General features: G+C 37.8%; 1 protein-coding gene across 5 annotated transcripts; it reads left to right on the top strand.

Moving 5' to 3' along the window:
* The first annotated feature begins 8,450 nt into the window (after nucleotides 1-8,450).
* LOC306909151 (uncharacterized protein) lies at nucleotides 8,451-11,767 on the top strand. 5 transcript variants are annotated; one of them, XM_079482569.1, is made up of 7 exons: nucleotides 8,451-8,742; nucleotides 8,808-8,870; nucleotides 9,023-9,172; nucleotides 9,662-9,777; nucleotides 9,904-10,072; nucleotides 10,268-10,366; nucleotides 10,635-11,767. In XM_079482569.1, the coding sequence occupies exons 3-7, from the start codon at nucleotides 9,040-9,042 to the stop codon at nucleotides 10,733-10,735; spliced, it is 618 nt and encodes a 205-aa protein (XP_079338695.1). In that variant the 5' UTR covers nucleotides 8,451-8,742; nucleotides 8,808-8,870; nucleotides 9,023-9,039; the 3' UTR covers nucleotides 10,736-11,767. The 5 variants fall into 5 exon arrangements, with proteins under 5 accessions (XP_079338695.1, XP_079338696.1, XP_079338698.1 ...); XM_079482571.1 differs by having other exon boundaries at nucleotides 8,626-8,742; nucleotides 9,026-9,172; XM_079482570.1 differs by lacking the exon at nucleotides 8,808-8,870 and having other exon boundaries at nucleotides 8,470-8,742.
* The last annotated feature ends 5,904 nt before the right edge of the window (nucleotides 11,768-17,671 follow it).

Raw genomic sequence — 17,671 nt, 5'->3', positions numbered from 1 at the left:
GATTTTCTAGCCTGGTGGCAGAATCATGATAGAACCACGTGTTTTGTGTGGAGAGAAAATTATTATGGTCAGCCAGTCTCGTCTCTGGCCCCGCCCCTCTCATTTCCTTAGCTTCCATTAGTGTTTCATTCCCCACACCTGCCTTGTGTTCATCAGCCTTTGTTGGTTTCCCCTATTTAATGCCTTTGTGTTTGCTGTCCTCTGCAAGTTTTCTTTTGTGATCAGCCGGCCTTTTAGTTTCCAATGAATAAGTGCTAATATCTAGAAAATATGTAGTTATGAAACTAACCAATAAAAGATTTCCATACCTTATGAATAAAAACAAGTACCTAATAAGTGTGACCATTAGAAGTCACCAGTTAGAACTGAATAGTTGATATCTAAATGACAGATCTTCAACGGAATAATTACTAGTCACTGATGTTACATAAATACTAGCATTTATTCATTAAATACGCTGTAAAAAAAGATTTGTTGGTTCAACATAAAAAATAAGTTACCTGGTTGCCTTAAAAATTTTAGCTACTTCAAAGTTAACACAATGAGACACACACATTGATCCAACTAGTAGCTTGTTCATACAACTAAAGATTATTTGTTACCTTTACATTGTGTTTAGTTGATCCAACTGGTAGCTTGTTCAAACAACTAAAGATTATTTGTTACCTTTACAATGTGTTTAGTTGATCCAACTGGTAGCTTGTTCAAACAACTAAAGATTATTTGTTACCTTTACATTGTGTTTAGTTGATCCAACTGGTAGCTTGTTCAAACAACTAAAGATTATTTGTTACCTTAACATTGTGTTTAGTTGATCCAACTAGTAGCTTGTTCAAACAACTAAAGATTATATGTTATCTTAACACTGTGTTCTGGCGGAAGGAAGTTGTTCCGCATTTACTTTAAAAACACGAGGGTTTTAAGACACTCCAATATTCTTTCTGATTTATCTGTACTCTTGTGCCATTGAACTGTTGTATATATGCAATATTGCTCGAGAGTGTATGTAGTGTTCTTATATCTTCATATATCAATCAGCGACGTGACGGCAGAGATGCGTTTTTTAAAGATGGCAACAGTCTGAGTAGTATCTATTCAAAACAACTAGTATCTAATGGATAAGTATCTGATTAAGTTCTAGTATCTATTTAATATACTAGTAGCTAAGGAATAAGTATCTAATATTTAGGTAGGCCTATCTAATGTAATAGTAAATTATAACTAAAAAATAAGCAGTTGAAGTCTAAAAATGGATACTAGTGTAGTGGAATAGAAATCTCACTATAACTTCCCCTGGTGGAGAACTGGCAGTATCTGCCCAGTAGATTTAGTGGTGTCAGGTAACCGGCTGGTGACGAATTACCATGACTGCGCTCTAAATAAAAAGGCAGTATTCAAATGGCTGGGTATGCGTTACTCTTTGCATCCTGGGGTGTATTCCAGAAAGCAGGTTATGTGATTTATCCGGGTAAGTTTAGGAGTAAGTAAGCGTGTAACCTCTGCTTTCGGTTCCAAAAACGGAGGTAACTTTCGGGTTATGTAAGTAACCATAGCAACTGACTCTCTGAGGATAACCTGCTCCGGAGCAGGATATGTTGCAGGGTTAGTTTGTTTCAGAGAGGTTTCCGAGCATGGCGTGCCCTTTCGATGAGGATCCTGTGGACGTAGAGGCACAGATTATACGGGGGGGGTTTTCGCAGTGAGAGGGTGATAAGACCACGTATCGATGTATTTTCTTATCCTAACGAATATTTGCAGCTATCGTTTTTCTAGGGAGTCGTTAAGTTATTTAACAAACCTACTAAAACCACACATTTCAAACGTGACAAACCGCGGGTCAGCGCTTGGCGCCGAACAAATTCTTTGTATTGCTCTGCGCTTTTTTGCTACAGGGACTTTTCTCTACAAGGTGGGCGATGCAGAGCATGTGGGAAAGGCAACAGTGTGTAGAGCAGTTCGTACAGTATGCATGGCACTGAAACGGGTTCTACACACTTTTGTACAGTTCCCTGGCCATAAACCTATGCGCTTTATTAAAGAAGAATTCCACAGGGTAGCAGGTTTGCTCTCAGAAATTCTGTCATCTACTTCAATTAAATGACATTTCTTAATAGGTTTATTTTGACTGCACACACATACACGTAAAGGCTACACAGACTTTTTAAACTTGTAATCTTAATTTCAGGGTTCCCAAATGTGATCGGGTGCATTGATGGCACCCACATTCCAATTAAAGCTCCATCAATCAATGAGGGAGACTATGTTAATAGGAAGTCTGTGCATGGCATCAATGTGCAGGTAATAGCTATATTTTGGCTCCTTAATATTGGTGTTACAAATAATAAACTTATTGTTCTTCACAGGTAATATGTGATGCAACTCACCTCATCACTAATGTTGAGGCAAAATGGCCTGGGTCTGTACATGATGCCAGAATATTTAGAGAGTCATCTCTGTGCAACAAATTTCAACAGGGTACGTTTTGTTAGACAAATGCTTGTAGTCTTTATTACATTTACAGAACACCTCAAACAGTACAGGACCTTTCTATGGTTACTTGCTGGGGGACAGAGGATACCCTTGCCTCCCCTATATGATGACACCCTACCCTGATCCTGAGCCCGGACCACAGACACGCTTCAACCGGTCTCACAGCAGAACACGGGCCAAGGTGGAGATGACAATAGGCATTCTGAAGGCAAGGTTTCAGTGTCTGCGGGGGCTCAGGGTCACTCCAAATAGGGCATGTGACATCACAGTTGCTTGTGTGGTACTTCACAACATTGCCACAATAAGAGGAGAGAGGCATCCCCCCTGTCCTGATGAAGATGACCTAGAACAACACCCATTGAATCTAGCAGACCACAGAGATGGCAGAATGCTTAGAGACATGATTTGTCAAAATCACTTTATTTAATGTGTTCTATTTCTTCATATCCTGAAATAAAAGAGTCATGACAGAGTTGTATTTATTACTTTATACACACACACACACACACAAAATAACAGATTCATGTTCACATATGATTCTCACCTTAAGACGATGCTCCAGTAGTTCTATTTCAAGGTTGGGCTTTTTAATGGCCAGCCTTTTCTCCTCTAGCTGAAGCTGTATAAGGTCCATTTCCATGACATTATGTAAATAAGGACAACCAGGGACAAGTTCTTACACTGCTAAGATGTGTATGTATGTGTAGAGGTAGATGGACCCTCATCTGCATGTACATCCCCAGCTAGATTCTGTCACAGGACAAATGACACATTTTTCACTCCATCGAAACTGATGTAGAGAAAAGTAAATGCTTGTCGAGTCATGCCACATGCTCAAAAATACAATTGTTAAACTTTGCAAATTAACAAAATGCAAGCATATTTGTTATAAAAACAATCTTACGCATTTGACTCTGTCAGTTATTTTTTGCCAAGCCAATTGTCTCTCCCTCGCATATGCAGCTGTATTGCTTTTTTCATTATAATGGGCTTGAACTCCTCATAAGCAAACATTAAAACTTCTAACTCCGCTTCGGAGAAGTACTCGGCACGTAACTTTTCACCCTTAGTTTCCATGGTGACTCCTGAATTCGGCGTTCCATTGAAAATGCCTTGATATGTTCTCCGTGCGCGCGCATTAACTCAAGGTTATTAGCAGTAGGTTGATTAAACTAACTCGACACAGGTGTTCTGGAACCGACATACCCCGAGTAAGCAGGTTTTGGGTTAATCAACCCACAGTTCAGGGTTAATCTGATGGTAAATTAACCCAGCTTTCTGGAATACACCCCTGGGGCCTGTACCATGAATGTAGCTGAACAAACTCAGGGTAATTGGATTAGTTTTGGGTTGACAAAACCAAACCAACGTGATCAAGCTTTGTTGGTACCATGAAGCAGCTCGTGGAGTTTCTTTGTCAACTCAAGCTTTGATCCTGAAGCTGAGATTAGTTTGCGCGCGTGCACATGAACGAGTGACGTCAGCGTGACTAAACCAATCGCATTATAAATGAATAAAGCGATTTCCACAACATGAACACAAAAATGAATTTCAGCCATGGAGTGATATGTTTCTGCTGTCTACGCAAGAGAGAAGTGTTTCAGAAACACTGCTGATTGCGTTAATGCGCAAGTTAAAAGACTATATAGTAGGCTACACACATTTAGTGCAAACAGGATCCGCGGGGTCCTCGGTGGAACTACAAGGGGTCCGTGTCCTTGCGGGAAACTTTTTTATGTAAGGCACGGGTACAGAAATATTACAACAAATGTTAATTGAAGCTCCCGCATATTGCAATTTTAAACCCCGTGCGGACAGAAAACATCCATTCAGGCAGCAGAAGCAGTTAACCTTACATCTGCTTCATCATTTCCCTTCCGAGTACACATGAGAGGAGCTGCGTGCAAATAAAGTTCATTCTCATATATTCTGAACTTCTGTACAAATTTGTTAAAGCTGTAAACGGCTAATTTGACAGGCAAATGACACCACAACGTTTCTGCATTGTAAACTCTGACATCTTACGTGTTTAAAATCAATGAATGCGTGTCAAACAAGTTGCCCAAAAAATAACGCGGACTGGTGCATGTTGGTCTCCTTTTAGTCTGATATGATGCTCTGCAGGAAAAAAACTAGTTTATTTTTTTGCAGAAAGACAGCGGAGCTCAGAATTATAAATAGCGGTGTGTTCTGCAACACAGAGAAGCGGAAGAAAATATAAGAATAACACTTAATAAAACGGCCTGCTTTTACAACAGAATGCATAAGCCTTTACCTTTAATAGACTAGTCTTTGCGCCATTAACCAGGGTCAGTCATTTCACTGAAGCCTTAATAAAAACTACGGTTCAGAAAAATGTCCTAATACAGTGAAACTGAAAGTGTTTCTATGTTCTGCACCACAGACAAGAATGTAAAAACTGCAATGCAAATACACGTGATAAATAAAAGTGGAATATAAGTAAGTAAATTGAATTTCATGTGAGTGTAAGGGAAAGCCAGCAAATCTGTAAAATCTGATTTTACCTATATAGTAAACAATATTTTATTTTATATTTGTAATATATATTTTTTTATTAGTATTTTTATTTTATTAAACAGTATAAAAAATAACTAGCCATTCTTACACGCACTGTGAGTCAGTTACGTCACCTATGTTTCTTTGCTCACAGCTGATTGGTCAAACTTCAGTCTGAGATCTCGAATCCAGAACATAATCTGCCCCGGAGCAGGTTAGCCGTGCAGAGTAAGATACCATGGCGACGAACACCGAATAAAGCCGAGCTACTCTCATGGTACCTAAAACCCAAGGTTGGCACAAACTAAACTGAAACATAGCTGGCTAGCCACCTAAACCAGGGGCCTGTACCATGAAGCTGGTTTAGGTGGCTAGCCAGCTATGTTTCGGTTTAGTTTGTGCCAACCTTGGGTTTTAGGTACCGTGAAAGTAGCTCGGCTTTATTCGGTGTTCGTTGCCATGGTATCTTACGCTGCACGGCTAACCTGCTCCGGGGCAGGCTATGTTCTAGATTCAAGATCTCAGACTGAAGCTTGACCAATCAGCTGTGAGCAAAGAAACATATAGGTGACGTAACTGACTCACAGTGCGTGTTAGAATGTCTAGTTATTTTTTATACTGTTTAATAAAATAAAAAAATAAAATAAAATATTGGTTACTATTGTAATGTTAGGATGGCACTCGTAGGAATAAGGACCATACACACGCACGTCTGTGTTAACTCGTAGTCGTCTTTATTAACATTTCACAGGCCATGGCATTACGGATGAACCCCGTACTACTACCGTAGTCCCCGTCTTAAGCGGGCAGTACATAACGTGCAATGATTACCGTAATGACTATCACTACAACTATATAGGTAAAATCTGATTTTACAAATTTGCTGGCTTTCCCTTACACTCATATGAAATTCAATAAACTTACTTATATTCCACTTTTATTGTATCACATGTATTTGCATTGGATTTTTTACATTCTTGTCTGTGGTGCAGAACATCTAGGAACACTTTCAGTTTCACTGTATAAGAACATTTTTCTTTGTCCTCAACAGTAGTTTTTATTAAGGCTTCAATGAAAAGACTGACCCTGGTTAATGGCGCAAAGTTTATTAAATGCAAAGGCTTATGTATTCTGTTGTAAAGCAGCCGTTTTATTAAGTGTAATTCTTATATTTTCTTCCGCTTCTCTGTGTTGCAGAACACACCGCTATTTTATAATTCTGAGCTCCGTTGTCTTTCTGCAAAAAAATAAACTCGTTTTTTTTCTGCAGAGCATCATATCAGACTAAAAGGAGACCAACATGCACCAGTCCGAGTTATTTTTTGGGCAACTTGTTTGACACGCACCATCAGTAAACGGTGCATGTTTCATTGATTTTAAACATGTAAGATGTCAGAGTTTACAATGCAGAAGCGGTGCGTGTCATTTGTCTGTCAAAATAGCCGTTTACAGCTTTAACAAATTTGTACATAAGTTCAGAAATATATGAGAATGAACTTTATATGCACGCAACTCCTCTCATGTGTACTCTGAAGGGAAATGATGAAGCAGATGTAAGGTTAACTGCTTCTGCTGCCTGAATGGATGTTTTTTGTCCGCGCGCAGGTTAAAATTGCAATATGCAGGAGCTTCAATGAACATTTGTTGTAATATTTCTGTACGCATGCCTTACATAAAAAAGTTGCCCGCAAGGGTACGGACCCCTTGTAGTTCCACCGAGGACCCCGCGGATCCTGTTTGCCCTACAGCACTACAGTAAATGTGTGTACTATAGTCGTTTAATTTAACATTAACTCAATCAGCAGTGTTTCTGAAACACATCTCTCTTGCGTAGACAGCAGAACCATATCACTCCATGGCTGAAATTCAACTTTGTGTTCATATTGTGGAAATCGCTTTATTCATTTATAATGCGATTGGTTTAGTCACGCTGACGTCACTCGTTCACGTGCACGCACGCGCAAACTAATCTTAGCTTCAGGATCAAAGCTTGAGTTGACAAAGAAACTCCACGAGCTGCTTCATGGTACCAACAAAGCTTGATCACGTTGGTTTGGTTTTGTCAACCCAAAACTAATCCTGTAACCCTGAGTTTGTTCAGCTACATTCATGGTACAGGCCCCAGCTTCATGGTACAGGCCCCCGGTGTGAACAGATGATAACTTTGCCTTCATTGCAAGCACACAGGGACATGTCGGGTTTGGCTACTGATTTCACAGTCCTCCAGTGTCCTGTTTGCTCACCCCATCGAAACCAAAACATTTCGTCAGTTGTTAACTTTTCCTTCAAAAACATATAAACAAACAGATCAAATTAAAAGTGAGTGAGTGAGTGAGTGAGTGAGTGAGTGAGTGAGTGAGTGAGTGAGTGAGTGAGTGAGTGAGTGAGTGAGTGAGTGAGTGAGTGAGTGAGTGAGTGAGTGAGTGAGTGAGTTTCAGGCAGTCATTACACCGTGCTAGTGCTGCTAGAACCTGTACAGATGTGTTAGACTGGTTGAGAACGCAGTCAGAGGGACATGCATAACAGGCTTGCGTCCAGCTGAGCTTTGTAAGCACATCTTCCCATTCATTGTTTGATCAGGTATGTGAATCAGTGTGAATGTGATCTTATGAGTGATATGTAGAATGTGATTTTATAATATTAGTGTGTAATGTAAGGTTTGTGTCCTACAGTCCTACGGATCGTGAACGCAGTCGGAGGGACGTGTATAACAGGCTTGCATCCAGTTCTGTGCAGTGCAAGCGTATCTTTAATGGCAAGACGCACTGCCCCGGATTACGCTGCTGTTTTGTTACCATTTTGAATGTTTTATTTTCATTAATGGTCTTGTTTTGTGACAATTTCTTTCAGTAATTGCTATAGTTTGGGTGCTTTGGGTTTCGTCCTTGGTTTCCCCCATTTGTGGTTGTAGACGAAGTGCTTTCCATTGAGGAAGTTCACTGACGAACCAGTAACTATTGATTTATTTAGTTTTGTTGTGATTAACTGTAATTATTGTAAGTGCTCGGGGCTCCTGTGGCCAATAGTACAAAGGGTATTTTACCCACCTCTTTTTGGGGTGCAGTGTTTAACACGAGTGAGTTTCTCATTCCCTGTTGTTCAGGGGGCAACACCAGTGTGTGTGGTTGGTTGTAGTGAGTGATTACTGTTTTAGTTGGGGCAATATTCTTTTTCCTTGTTTGTGCCTTTTTATGATCCAAGGCTGCCCGTAGTGTTTACATTGTTCTTTTTTTTACGTACCTTTTCTTGGCCCGTGTTGGTAACGTAAGGGGTAACTGTATTGGAAGGTACTTTTTAGTGACTGTCATAGGAATTGTATTTTAATAAAATAAACATTTGTTTTAATTGTTTTAATAACTGTCTCAGTCCTCTCTGGAAAGAACGAACCTGGGCTTTAGATTTCCTCTGAACACTAGTATTTCCTGGGGTGAAAGTCCTTAGGTGGGGTAGTTGGCTACAGTTAAGCCTTTCCGTATCTTAATGTGAGAATATTTTAGTTATCTTGCTCTCCGCCTCACCATCCCGCCACACTAGTAAACGTAAAGGATTAAATGACAAAATCGCTTGCGATAGTCATCACCTGAAGGCATCGAGTTTTTTTCTCCCGGGAAAGAGGTGGGCGATGGATTCCAGACGCGAGCGTCACAGTACGGTCGTGTGCAGGAATTTAAAAGCTGCGCTTCAGCACCGGACCATCAAACAGCGTGCCGAACGTCGAACTGAACACCAGCCGAGGTACATGCATGCTTACACTCTGATTTATGACTCTTTGCTATAACAACTCGATTTCTTTCTTACAGTGCACTGCAGAACTGGTGCTGCGTTAAAACCTACATTGAACGTAAATAACACCAAACTATCGGGTGGGTGAATAGATTGTTGCGTTTGCGTGTATGTGCGAGTTTGGTTTTTCTGACCCGACTCGTCAAGAGTACTGTGCATGAACTTCACTTCACTGGGGTCAAGGACCGACATCTCTGAATCTGTCTTGTCTGTTCTCGGATGTTGTGTCTAGAAGGAAGACATCTAGAAATGAACGAAGAAGGCATACCTGCGTATCTCAAGACCATGAATGAAAAGTACGTGTTCGTCGAAAGCAGAGGTGCGGGGACTCCTCAGATGGTCGTTAGGAGCTTTCAGATCAACGACAGAAACTCCAGTAAAGGTGTTAACCAACTCTATTCATGCTTTAAAGAGATTTGTAGAAAAGTAGAACGTCTAGGTCTATATATATAGACAACAGTTAAAACAGTTAAAAATTTATTTAAATTATATTGCAAGTTAAATAAATTCATTTCCCACCCACATGATAAAAAATGACAGTAGCCTAGTGAACTTTGGTATTAACTATAGTACAATGTTAATTCCTAGATAGCCGTAATTGTACTACAGCTTTTATCCAAGTGTTATAGTTTATACTATTAACAGAAACTTAAATATATATGTGTAGTAATTACTATGATAAACAATAGAATACTACATTTTACTATAGTAAAAACAATTCCAGCAAAAAAGGGCTCTTTGAGTACACACTCTTCTGAAAAATATATAAATAATACACTTTCTAGTGTGTGTAATGTTATTATTGAACGCTAATAATGTTTCCCAATTAAATACTTATTATTAACAATAACACCAATTATTTTCTTTTTAGTCACTGTAAGGATTAAGTATCAGGACATCGATCGAGTCAAATGCATGGCTTTCTGCTTTGAGCTGAACAAAAAGAAATATTTCCCTGTTGTTACTGACGATGAGATTAGATTTGAGGTAATATGTTCATGTATCCTTTGAATGTGTATTTAGGGCAAATCAAATTATGCCACAATAATATCTGAATGAACTGTATGAATATTGAGACTTTAATTTGATCTGTTTGTTTATATGTTTTTGAAGGAAAAGTTAACAACTGACGAAATGTTTTGGTTTCGATGGGGTGAGCAAACAGGACACTGGAGGACTGTGAAATCAGTAGCTAAACCCGACATGTCCCTGTGTGTTTGCAATGAAGGCAAAGTTATCATCTGTTCACACCGGGTGTCACATTTTAGAATTAGCTTCAATGGTAATTTTACAGTCTGGCTTACAAATAGAATATTAAACCAATAGGCATATAAAACATGAGATGGCTTGCAGTCATATTCGTTATGTTTAACAACATTAAGTATAGATCACATACAAACAAAAACAAAACGGTCTGTTAGCAGTTCACTTGATTTTAAGATCTGTTTAAATGTATCTTTTTGGATTTTGTACCTAGATGTCTTGGCTTCAAGTCCGGTGACGAGACTGACCAACATACCGATGTATTTCTCAACTGAACGGATGGTTGTCACTGACATTGGAAACCACGGTGAAGGTATAAATCTGTACTGCTTACCAAACGCTTCATATAATTCTATGCTCACCCAGATGATCATATTCATTGAGACTATTGTTTAACAATGCAATCGTTTTGAAATAGCTAACAACATACAGATGTTGGCACTGAAATGTACTCATTGATTTGATAGATGTATTAAAAAAATCACCTCATCTATGACGAACATGTATAAACTAATCAAAATAATACAGTCGGTCTTGGCACTTCTCATAATTGTACCAAATGTTTGTATGTTTGTGTGTAGAGAAAACTGACATCAAAATGAAACGGGACAAGAAACCTGTAAAACTCTCCCCAGCATCTTCACCCGGTTTACTCGCTTTTTACTGGACTTTTTCCCCATAATCAATTGCATCCACTTCTGATCACCATGATTACATCCGCACCTGATCCTCATCCACTGGACTTGTTATAAACCTCATGTTATGTTCTGTTCAGTGTCAAACCTAGGGCCCATTTCAACAAGGAGGGTCAACCAACTCAAGGTTCGAAAGCTGCGCTATGCAGATTCGAGTTCAATGGCTGCACATCAAAATAGTTTATAGCCTCTATTGCTTCAGTTCTGCATGTATGTCTGTATTTATGTCTTTATTCATGCACTTTATTAAGTAATTTTTCATCGTCCATAGAAAAATGATGATCTAATTCACTGTAAAGAAAAAAACTCTACAGTGTGAATAAAAATGCACAGGGACATTACAAAATTCTCCTAAATTGCTCTCCTGAAATCAAAGTGCATTGAATGAATGAATGCAGCCTCTTCATGTACTGAATCCTCCATAAAAGCACGGATGTCATTTTTTTTCACAGAGATGGTCTCTGTGTGATCATAACTTGTGCCATGAATGACTGTATTAATGAATGAGTTACACCACTTGCGCTTTTAAAGGGGGAAGATATGGAAATAAACTCTGGGTTTACCAAAGAAAACCTGCTCCCGACCAGGTTAGGTTCACATTTTTGTAAGTTTTATAGTCATATTGTATTAACTGCATATAGGAATTTATAGTCTGTCTGATATTTGACCTGTGTTTTGACTTCCATAACCTTATATGTTTTGCTTATAGTCAATGTTTTCTTGTACAGCTGCTTTGTAACAATGAAAATTGTAAAAAGCGCTATATAAATAAAGCTGACTTGACTAGTTTTATTATGCCTGTTCTAGTTACGACTTATCTTGACCTACCAAGGGACGGTAATTGTTGTTTTTGATGATCGTTTACCCATTGATGTTACCTGTCGTGTTTGAATAACTTTATCCTATACCTGTCGTGTTTTGAATTACTTACTTTTGGATTTTACATGTTGTCTGGATTTTACTTACCTGTGTACTGTTACCCGAACGATCTCATTAAAAACATCAGTATATTGCAGTTCACCTTTGTGGCATCGTCCTTCCGTCAGCTGGAGTGTTACAATACCAGTGTAACCGAATACCAGATACAGAAAGTACATGTCCATTCAAAGCAATGAAGAGTCAATTTGCCAGATGGTTGTGCAGAATTTAAAGATCAGCAACAATGGGAACCCCAGCGAAAGTGTAATTCTGTGCATTTTTGCGAATCCCTTTATATGATTCTACTATAAGCCCCGTCTCAGATGATTAAAAAAAACATTTGATAGATGCTGATATTCAATACATACTGTAAATATAGATAATCTAATAATTTGTGGTCGTCTCTTGTTTAACTGCAACATTGAAAAACTTTAGAAGTTCTTTAAAATTTGTTTTTTTACATGGCTAACAACAAAAAGTTGCCATTACAGTTCACATCATTTGATGATTTAATAGAATTTGATAGATGCAATCTGCAACGAACACTTAAACAAATGAAAAAAGTCTGTCTTTGCAATTGAATTCACCAGGTTTGATGAATCAGTCTTTTTGGACGGATTTCTTTGAATCTGAATGTTTACCTTTCGGATTTTCGATCTAGAAGAAAGTCGACCGGAAATGACACAGAACAGCAGACCAATCTATATGAAAACCAGACACGGACAGTACATGTGGGTCAGAAGCAAAGACGGGTCAACTACGGTATAAATATGTGCTGTTTAAGTCAAATCGACCACAAAAATGAATGTTATATATAAATATAGTGCTTTTATTGTCACTCTTGTAAATATGAGCTATGAAGGCTGTCAAAATAAATCAGCATTGTTTCTCCTTTTGATCTTCTATTTAAAAATCTACTATATTCCAACATTTTATGAAAGTAAAACTATTTGAAGTTGGGGTGTAGGGGATTTACAGTAAAAGACCCGTAGACCAGTTGTGATGTAAGAAGACGCGAAGTCAGGAATATAATTAATAGAATACAATTTACTGAAGAAAAATCTCAAAGAGTTCCACAACCCGACCTGCCTTACATTCAAGATAGTGATATTTATGCTATAAGAGATTCTAATTACATCAGTACTTCGTTAAATCACACTCACATGAATGGTTATCAATAGTTTCTGGAAGAACAGAAAGCTCTCAAAGAGTTCTGAAGTCATGAGACAGGACATATAGTCCAATAGATTATCAAAGATGACTAATTAAAACATGTTAAGAGCCAGTGGTCTCTGGTGTTATGTCCATCTTTGAATGTTTCATTTGTTCTCACTTCTCCTTGAAACAATACACTCTCACACACGAAGGCCCTCAAGGCTACAGTGAGTGCTAACTGCAGATGTTTTCGTACATGATGATATGAGGCCTCTTAACAGTCACGATGACCTACCAGGAAGATCGGCCTTCATGCGTTCATAGAAAACAAAATTGGATTGTTCCAGTAAAGTAGTTCATGTATATTGACAAAATGTATTATACATATACAGACTGACCACGTCGTACTTTGGTACAGTAGTACTCCTACCATGTTATTTATTAATACCACAATCACAAATAAGAGGACAAATACTGATTTATATGAATCATAACTAAATCAAAATTCAAATATGATACTGCTGATTAAAGGAATGGTTCACTTTCAACGTACATTTTCATGATCATTTACTCACCCCTGTTGTCCTCCAAGATGTGTATGTATTTTTTTCTTTAGTCGAAAAGAAATGAAGGTTTTTGATGAAAACATTACAGGATTAATCTCCATATAGTGGACTTCAATGGACTCCAAATGGTTGAAGGTCAAATGTTTCTGTACCTCTGCCCCACCACACCCTCATCTCATAGAGGGGTCACTTGCCCCACGGTGTGTCGCCTCCTCGACGTCAGGTGGTGGGGTAGGGGTCATCAATACATGGTGGACTGGGAGGGAGGAGAGATGTTGGGTTCCCAATCTCTGATTGTCACTTTCTCAGTTCCCGTGAGTAGTGTCCTTGGCTGCCGTGAAGCATCTTAGGGGAGGGGGTTCTGTTATGTTTGTTGCACTCTTTTATCTTTTTTCTATTGTTTTATTATTTATATATTGTTTTATCTAGTTACGTTCCTTATTTCCAACTCTCCTCCCGCCTGGTCGCTGTTTTACCCAAATATCATTTGTTCATTACTCACACCTGTTCCTCGTTAACAATCTATCTATTTGTACCACAGTGTTCCCCTCCCTGCTTGTTGCGTTGTTTTCTTTGCATGTCTCACCCAAGTGGATTACGGTCTTTATGTTGTGTCGTGGCTCTCTAATAGTTAAGCCGGTTTGGATGTTTCTCTCCCAGTTGGCGTTCTCTTGTACCAGATGGCCTGGGCGCTCACTTTCCCTCTCTGGATTATTGTTTTCACTCGGTGCACACTCGCCCTCTCTAGATTTTAGTTTTTGGTTATGCTTTTGAGCCAGGAGTACCCTGTCTCACTGTTTTCTGGACTATTCACCAGTGATTGACTAAACCCTTTGTTACCTCATCTTCTTGAGTCCTTATTCGCAACCGTGACAGCTTTAAGATTTGCAGAACACACAATAACTGTACCAAAGTACGACGTGGTCAGTCTGTATATGTATAAAACATTTTGTCAATATACATGATCTAAAATCTCATCATAGTTCAAAATAAACTGCATAAACGCTATAATATTTCCTTAGAGAAAATGGTCAGTTCAACGGACCGTAAGATAATAACCCAATGTTGTATAAAAGGAATGCTTACATTAAAAAGCTATTTTAAACCTCTGGAAAAATGTCTAAATCAGTTAACATTAAACAAACATTTGATGTTTCCTTTGCCAACAAGGTGGGCTATTTGAACCCTGTGTAGATAGAAACTCTGTTAATTATTAAATGTTTTAATTTTCATTGGGTTATCGAACCAACCCATTGACTCACAGCAGGAGCTTAACCCCTATGAGTTTGCTGCAGTATTTATGATTAACTTTTTATCGAGCTGCCCACAGATTGTAGGATCAGGGTGTTGCTTGATTTCTTTCTTCAAAAATATTAACTATGACTAGAACACACTACACTTGGCATTATGTGTAGGTAAAGTATTGTGAATGTTTGTCTTGGTAGAGAAAGTATCTTGACACCTGTGTCAAGGAACATGTCTGAACTTGCTGAGCTGCTGAGGAGGAGACACTGTTGGCTGATAATTTAGGTTGCATGATATTTGTACACATTTTTCTTGGTTGGGAAATGTTTTAGGTGTAACAGTAGTCTGTAGACTATTTTTAGTAATGTTTTGCACATAAATAATGTATATATCCCATCTGATTGTTTTTATGAAACAAATTGTGCATAATTATGTATTTTAACATTGGCTACTTAAAAACAATACAATACCTGCCAAAGTGTGTACTTTATACATTCAAGGGTTTATAGTAAATACATAACTGTACTGTAAGTTCTCCCCAGCTGCATCAAATGATTAATAAGTAGCTCTTTAAGTTGTGCATGCAACCTGTTTTGTAGTATATGCTTTCCTCCTTGGCTGCAGAAAGTTGATGTGCTTGATATTGTAAGTTTGGTTCTTTATATTTCCTTAAAGTTTTGTGGAAATGTTATGTGAGTCATGTGTATTATGCTTTGTGATATTTGGAATTCATTGTGATTAATTTGTGATTGTTATATTTATTTAAATCTAAAACATTTGTATGTGTTTTTATCTAGAACCTTCAACTCTGGTCTGATCCATTTCTGCTAAACAAAAATTATGATTTATTGTGATTTAATGGACACACCATCCTGGTTGCACCTTTCCTGAACCAACCTTTTATCCTCAACATATTTCACACTTTTGTCGGGTACAATTGTATTAGGTTTGTGCATTTTAATTCACAGAAATCTTACAAAGTTTGTCGTGTCCCAAAACCTTTGTCACGTCCATAACGTGTGTTTATTTCCCTTTTTTAAAATAGAAAACTTGTGCATAGACTGATATTTTACCCATTTTTAAACTCTATCAACAAGGGAGAAGTAAAATCTAAACTAATGGTTAAGTATATTGGTAAAAAGCGGTTTTCTGTCACATTCATAACGCTGGAGTATCCAGCCCCTTCGGTCAGATCGGTTGTTTTTGGTAGAATTTATTTGTCAGGTTTAAGTGAAAAGTCATTTTATTTTTACAGAAATTGAAAAATGAACATTTCTGTTAAAGACGGCGCTGTACTAAATATAGATAAACTTTTATCTCTGACTAAATTATTTTATATATAATGTTTGCATATCCAAGTTCTATATAACATCTTCGGTTGTGCTTTTTTTAATCGTCATTCTGTATATAGCAGAACATGCATGGCAACACAAAATCTAAATATAGCGTTGGAAACCCTGCAGTAAGAAGAAGTCTATTTATGAGTCACAGCCCTCTGATGCCCTCCAGTGTTCCACCAGCTCCTCATCATCACCCGTGTGTATCTGTTTTAATGTTATATGTTAAACCGCTTTTTCACTCTCAAATAGGCTCTGAATACAATACCTGTGCAAGGGCTTATTACTGATTAAAAGGGCATTGGTTTTTTATCAAATGTTACGTCTACTCCATGATTGCAGTTTTAAAAGGTTAATACAAATTTCGAATATCTGATCCGTCTGACAACTTTTTTGAGAGAGCATGAGGTCTTGAGTGAATGTTCAGGGTGAATTTGAGTTTTTGAATGAATGACAATCCGGCCAGCAGCTGCTTGCATTTTATCTCCGCAGGATGTCAGAGAATGTGAAATAATCACTAAATCAGAGAAGCTTGTGTGTGGAAATGAGATTAAGGAGTTATTCATTTGTTGGCCAAAAACTACAGTTGAAGTCAAAAGTCTGGAACATTTGGGATATTTTTATGCAACTTGTTTTACAAAAGAAATGTTAGTTCACACCAAAGAATCATAACCGAATTTCTAAAAAGACCAGGTGAAAAGTTTACATCCCCTTGATTATTAATAATGTATGATATTACCTGAACAATGAATGAAAGTTGTTATGTTTTGTAACAGTTGTTTAAGGGTTTCTTGTTTGTCCCGAGTCCCGAGTAAATTGTCCACTGATTATCCAGGTCCTCCAGAATCTTTCCCTTTTCAGCATTTCTGTTTATTTGACTCATGTCCAGCATGATATGATGTTGAGATTCATCTGTTAACTTTGAGGATAATCAAAAGACTCATACACAAATAATACAACCGATTGTACCGCAATATTTGCCATATATACTCATCAATCGATCATTAGACTGAGCATACAGTATATGCAGCATTTGATAACATTCTTATGCATGTCATTGTGCAGCATTTATGCATTTTTACATTATATTCCCCATTTTGTGCATCATTTGTGCATTTTTGTTAAATATCTCCCCGTTCAGTCATGCAAAAGGCTTGAATTAATTTTTTATCTAATACCACTATTAAAACACACTTAGTGATTTCCAAAGTAAGTAAAAGTTTATTTTGCTCAACCTTTGGTCCCAAGGGCACCAAAATCCATTTGCCCTACTAACTTTTTGACAGTTTGGTGAACACATTGTTTCTTTATTCAGCCTTATTTTCTTCTTGGCATCTCTATTCTTCTTGTATTCTTATTTTTCTAGCTTGACACAAACATGACCTTATTATTGTGATGTTGAAATGTATTCTACTACTGCTTGCTAAGGTATTCTGAGGGTTTGCATCTCATCCCTAAGTTTATGTTATCTTTTTTTTTTAAATTTAAAAATTTAAAGTTAACATTAAATGTTTGTTTAATGTTAACTGATTTAGACATTTTTCCAGAGGTTTAAAATAGCTTTTTAATGTAAGCATTCCTTTTATACAACATTGGGTTATTATCTTAGAAAAGTGATATCCTTTCTTAAACAAGCCATACAATTTGAGGTCTGTAGAAGCCAAGCGGTGTGGGTTACTTTTGTTGAAATCCAGGAGCAATA

Source organism: Barbatula barbatula, assembly GCF_947034865.1.
Source record: "Barbatula barbatula genome assembly, chromosome: 2".
Classification (NCBI taxonomy): Eukaryota; Metazoa; Chordata; class Actinopteri; order Cypriniformes; family Nemacheilidae; genus Barbatula; species Barbatula barbatula.
The sequence above is the reverse complement of the archived record's forward strand: the minus strand, read 5'-3'. Positions and strand labels throughout refer to the sequence as shown.

Coding starts and splice junctions, on each gene's coding strand:
- LOC306909151 (XM_079482569.1), top strand. CDS start 9,040: ATGAACGAAGAAGGCATACCTGCGTATCTCAAGACCATGAATGAAAAG. Junction 10,073..10,267: donor TTTTAGAATTAGCTTCAATG/GTAATTTTACAG, acceptor TTTTGTACCTAG/ATGTCTTGGCTTCAAGTCCG. Junction 10,367..10,634: donor CATTGGAAACCACGGTGAAG/GTATAAATCTGT, acceptor GTTTGTGTGTAG/AGAAAACTGACATCAAAATG.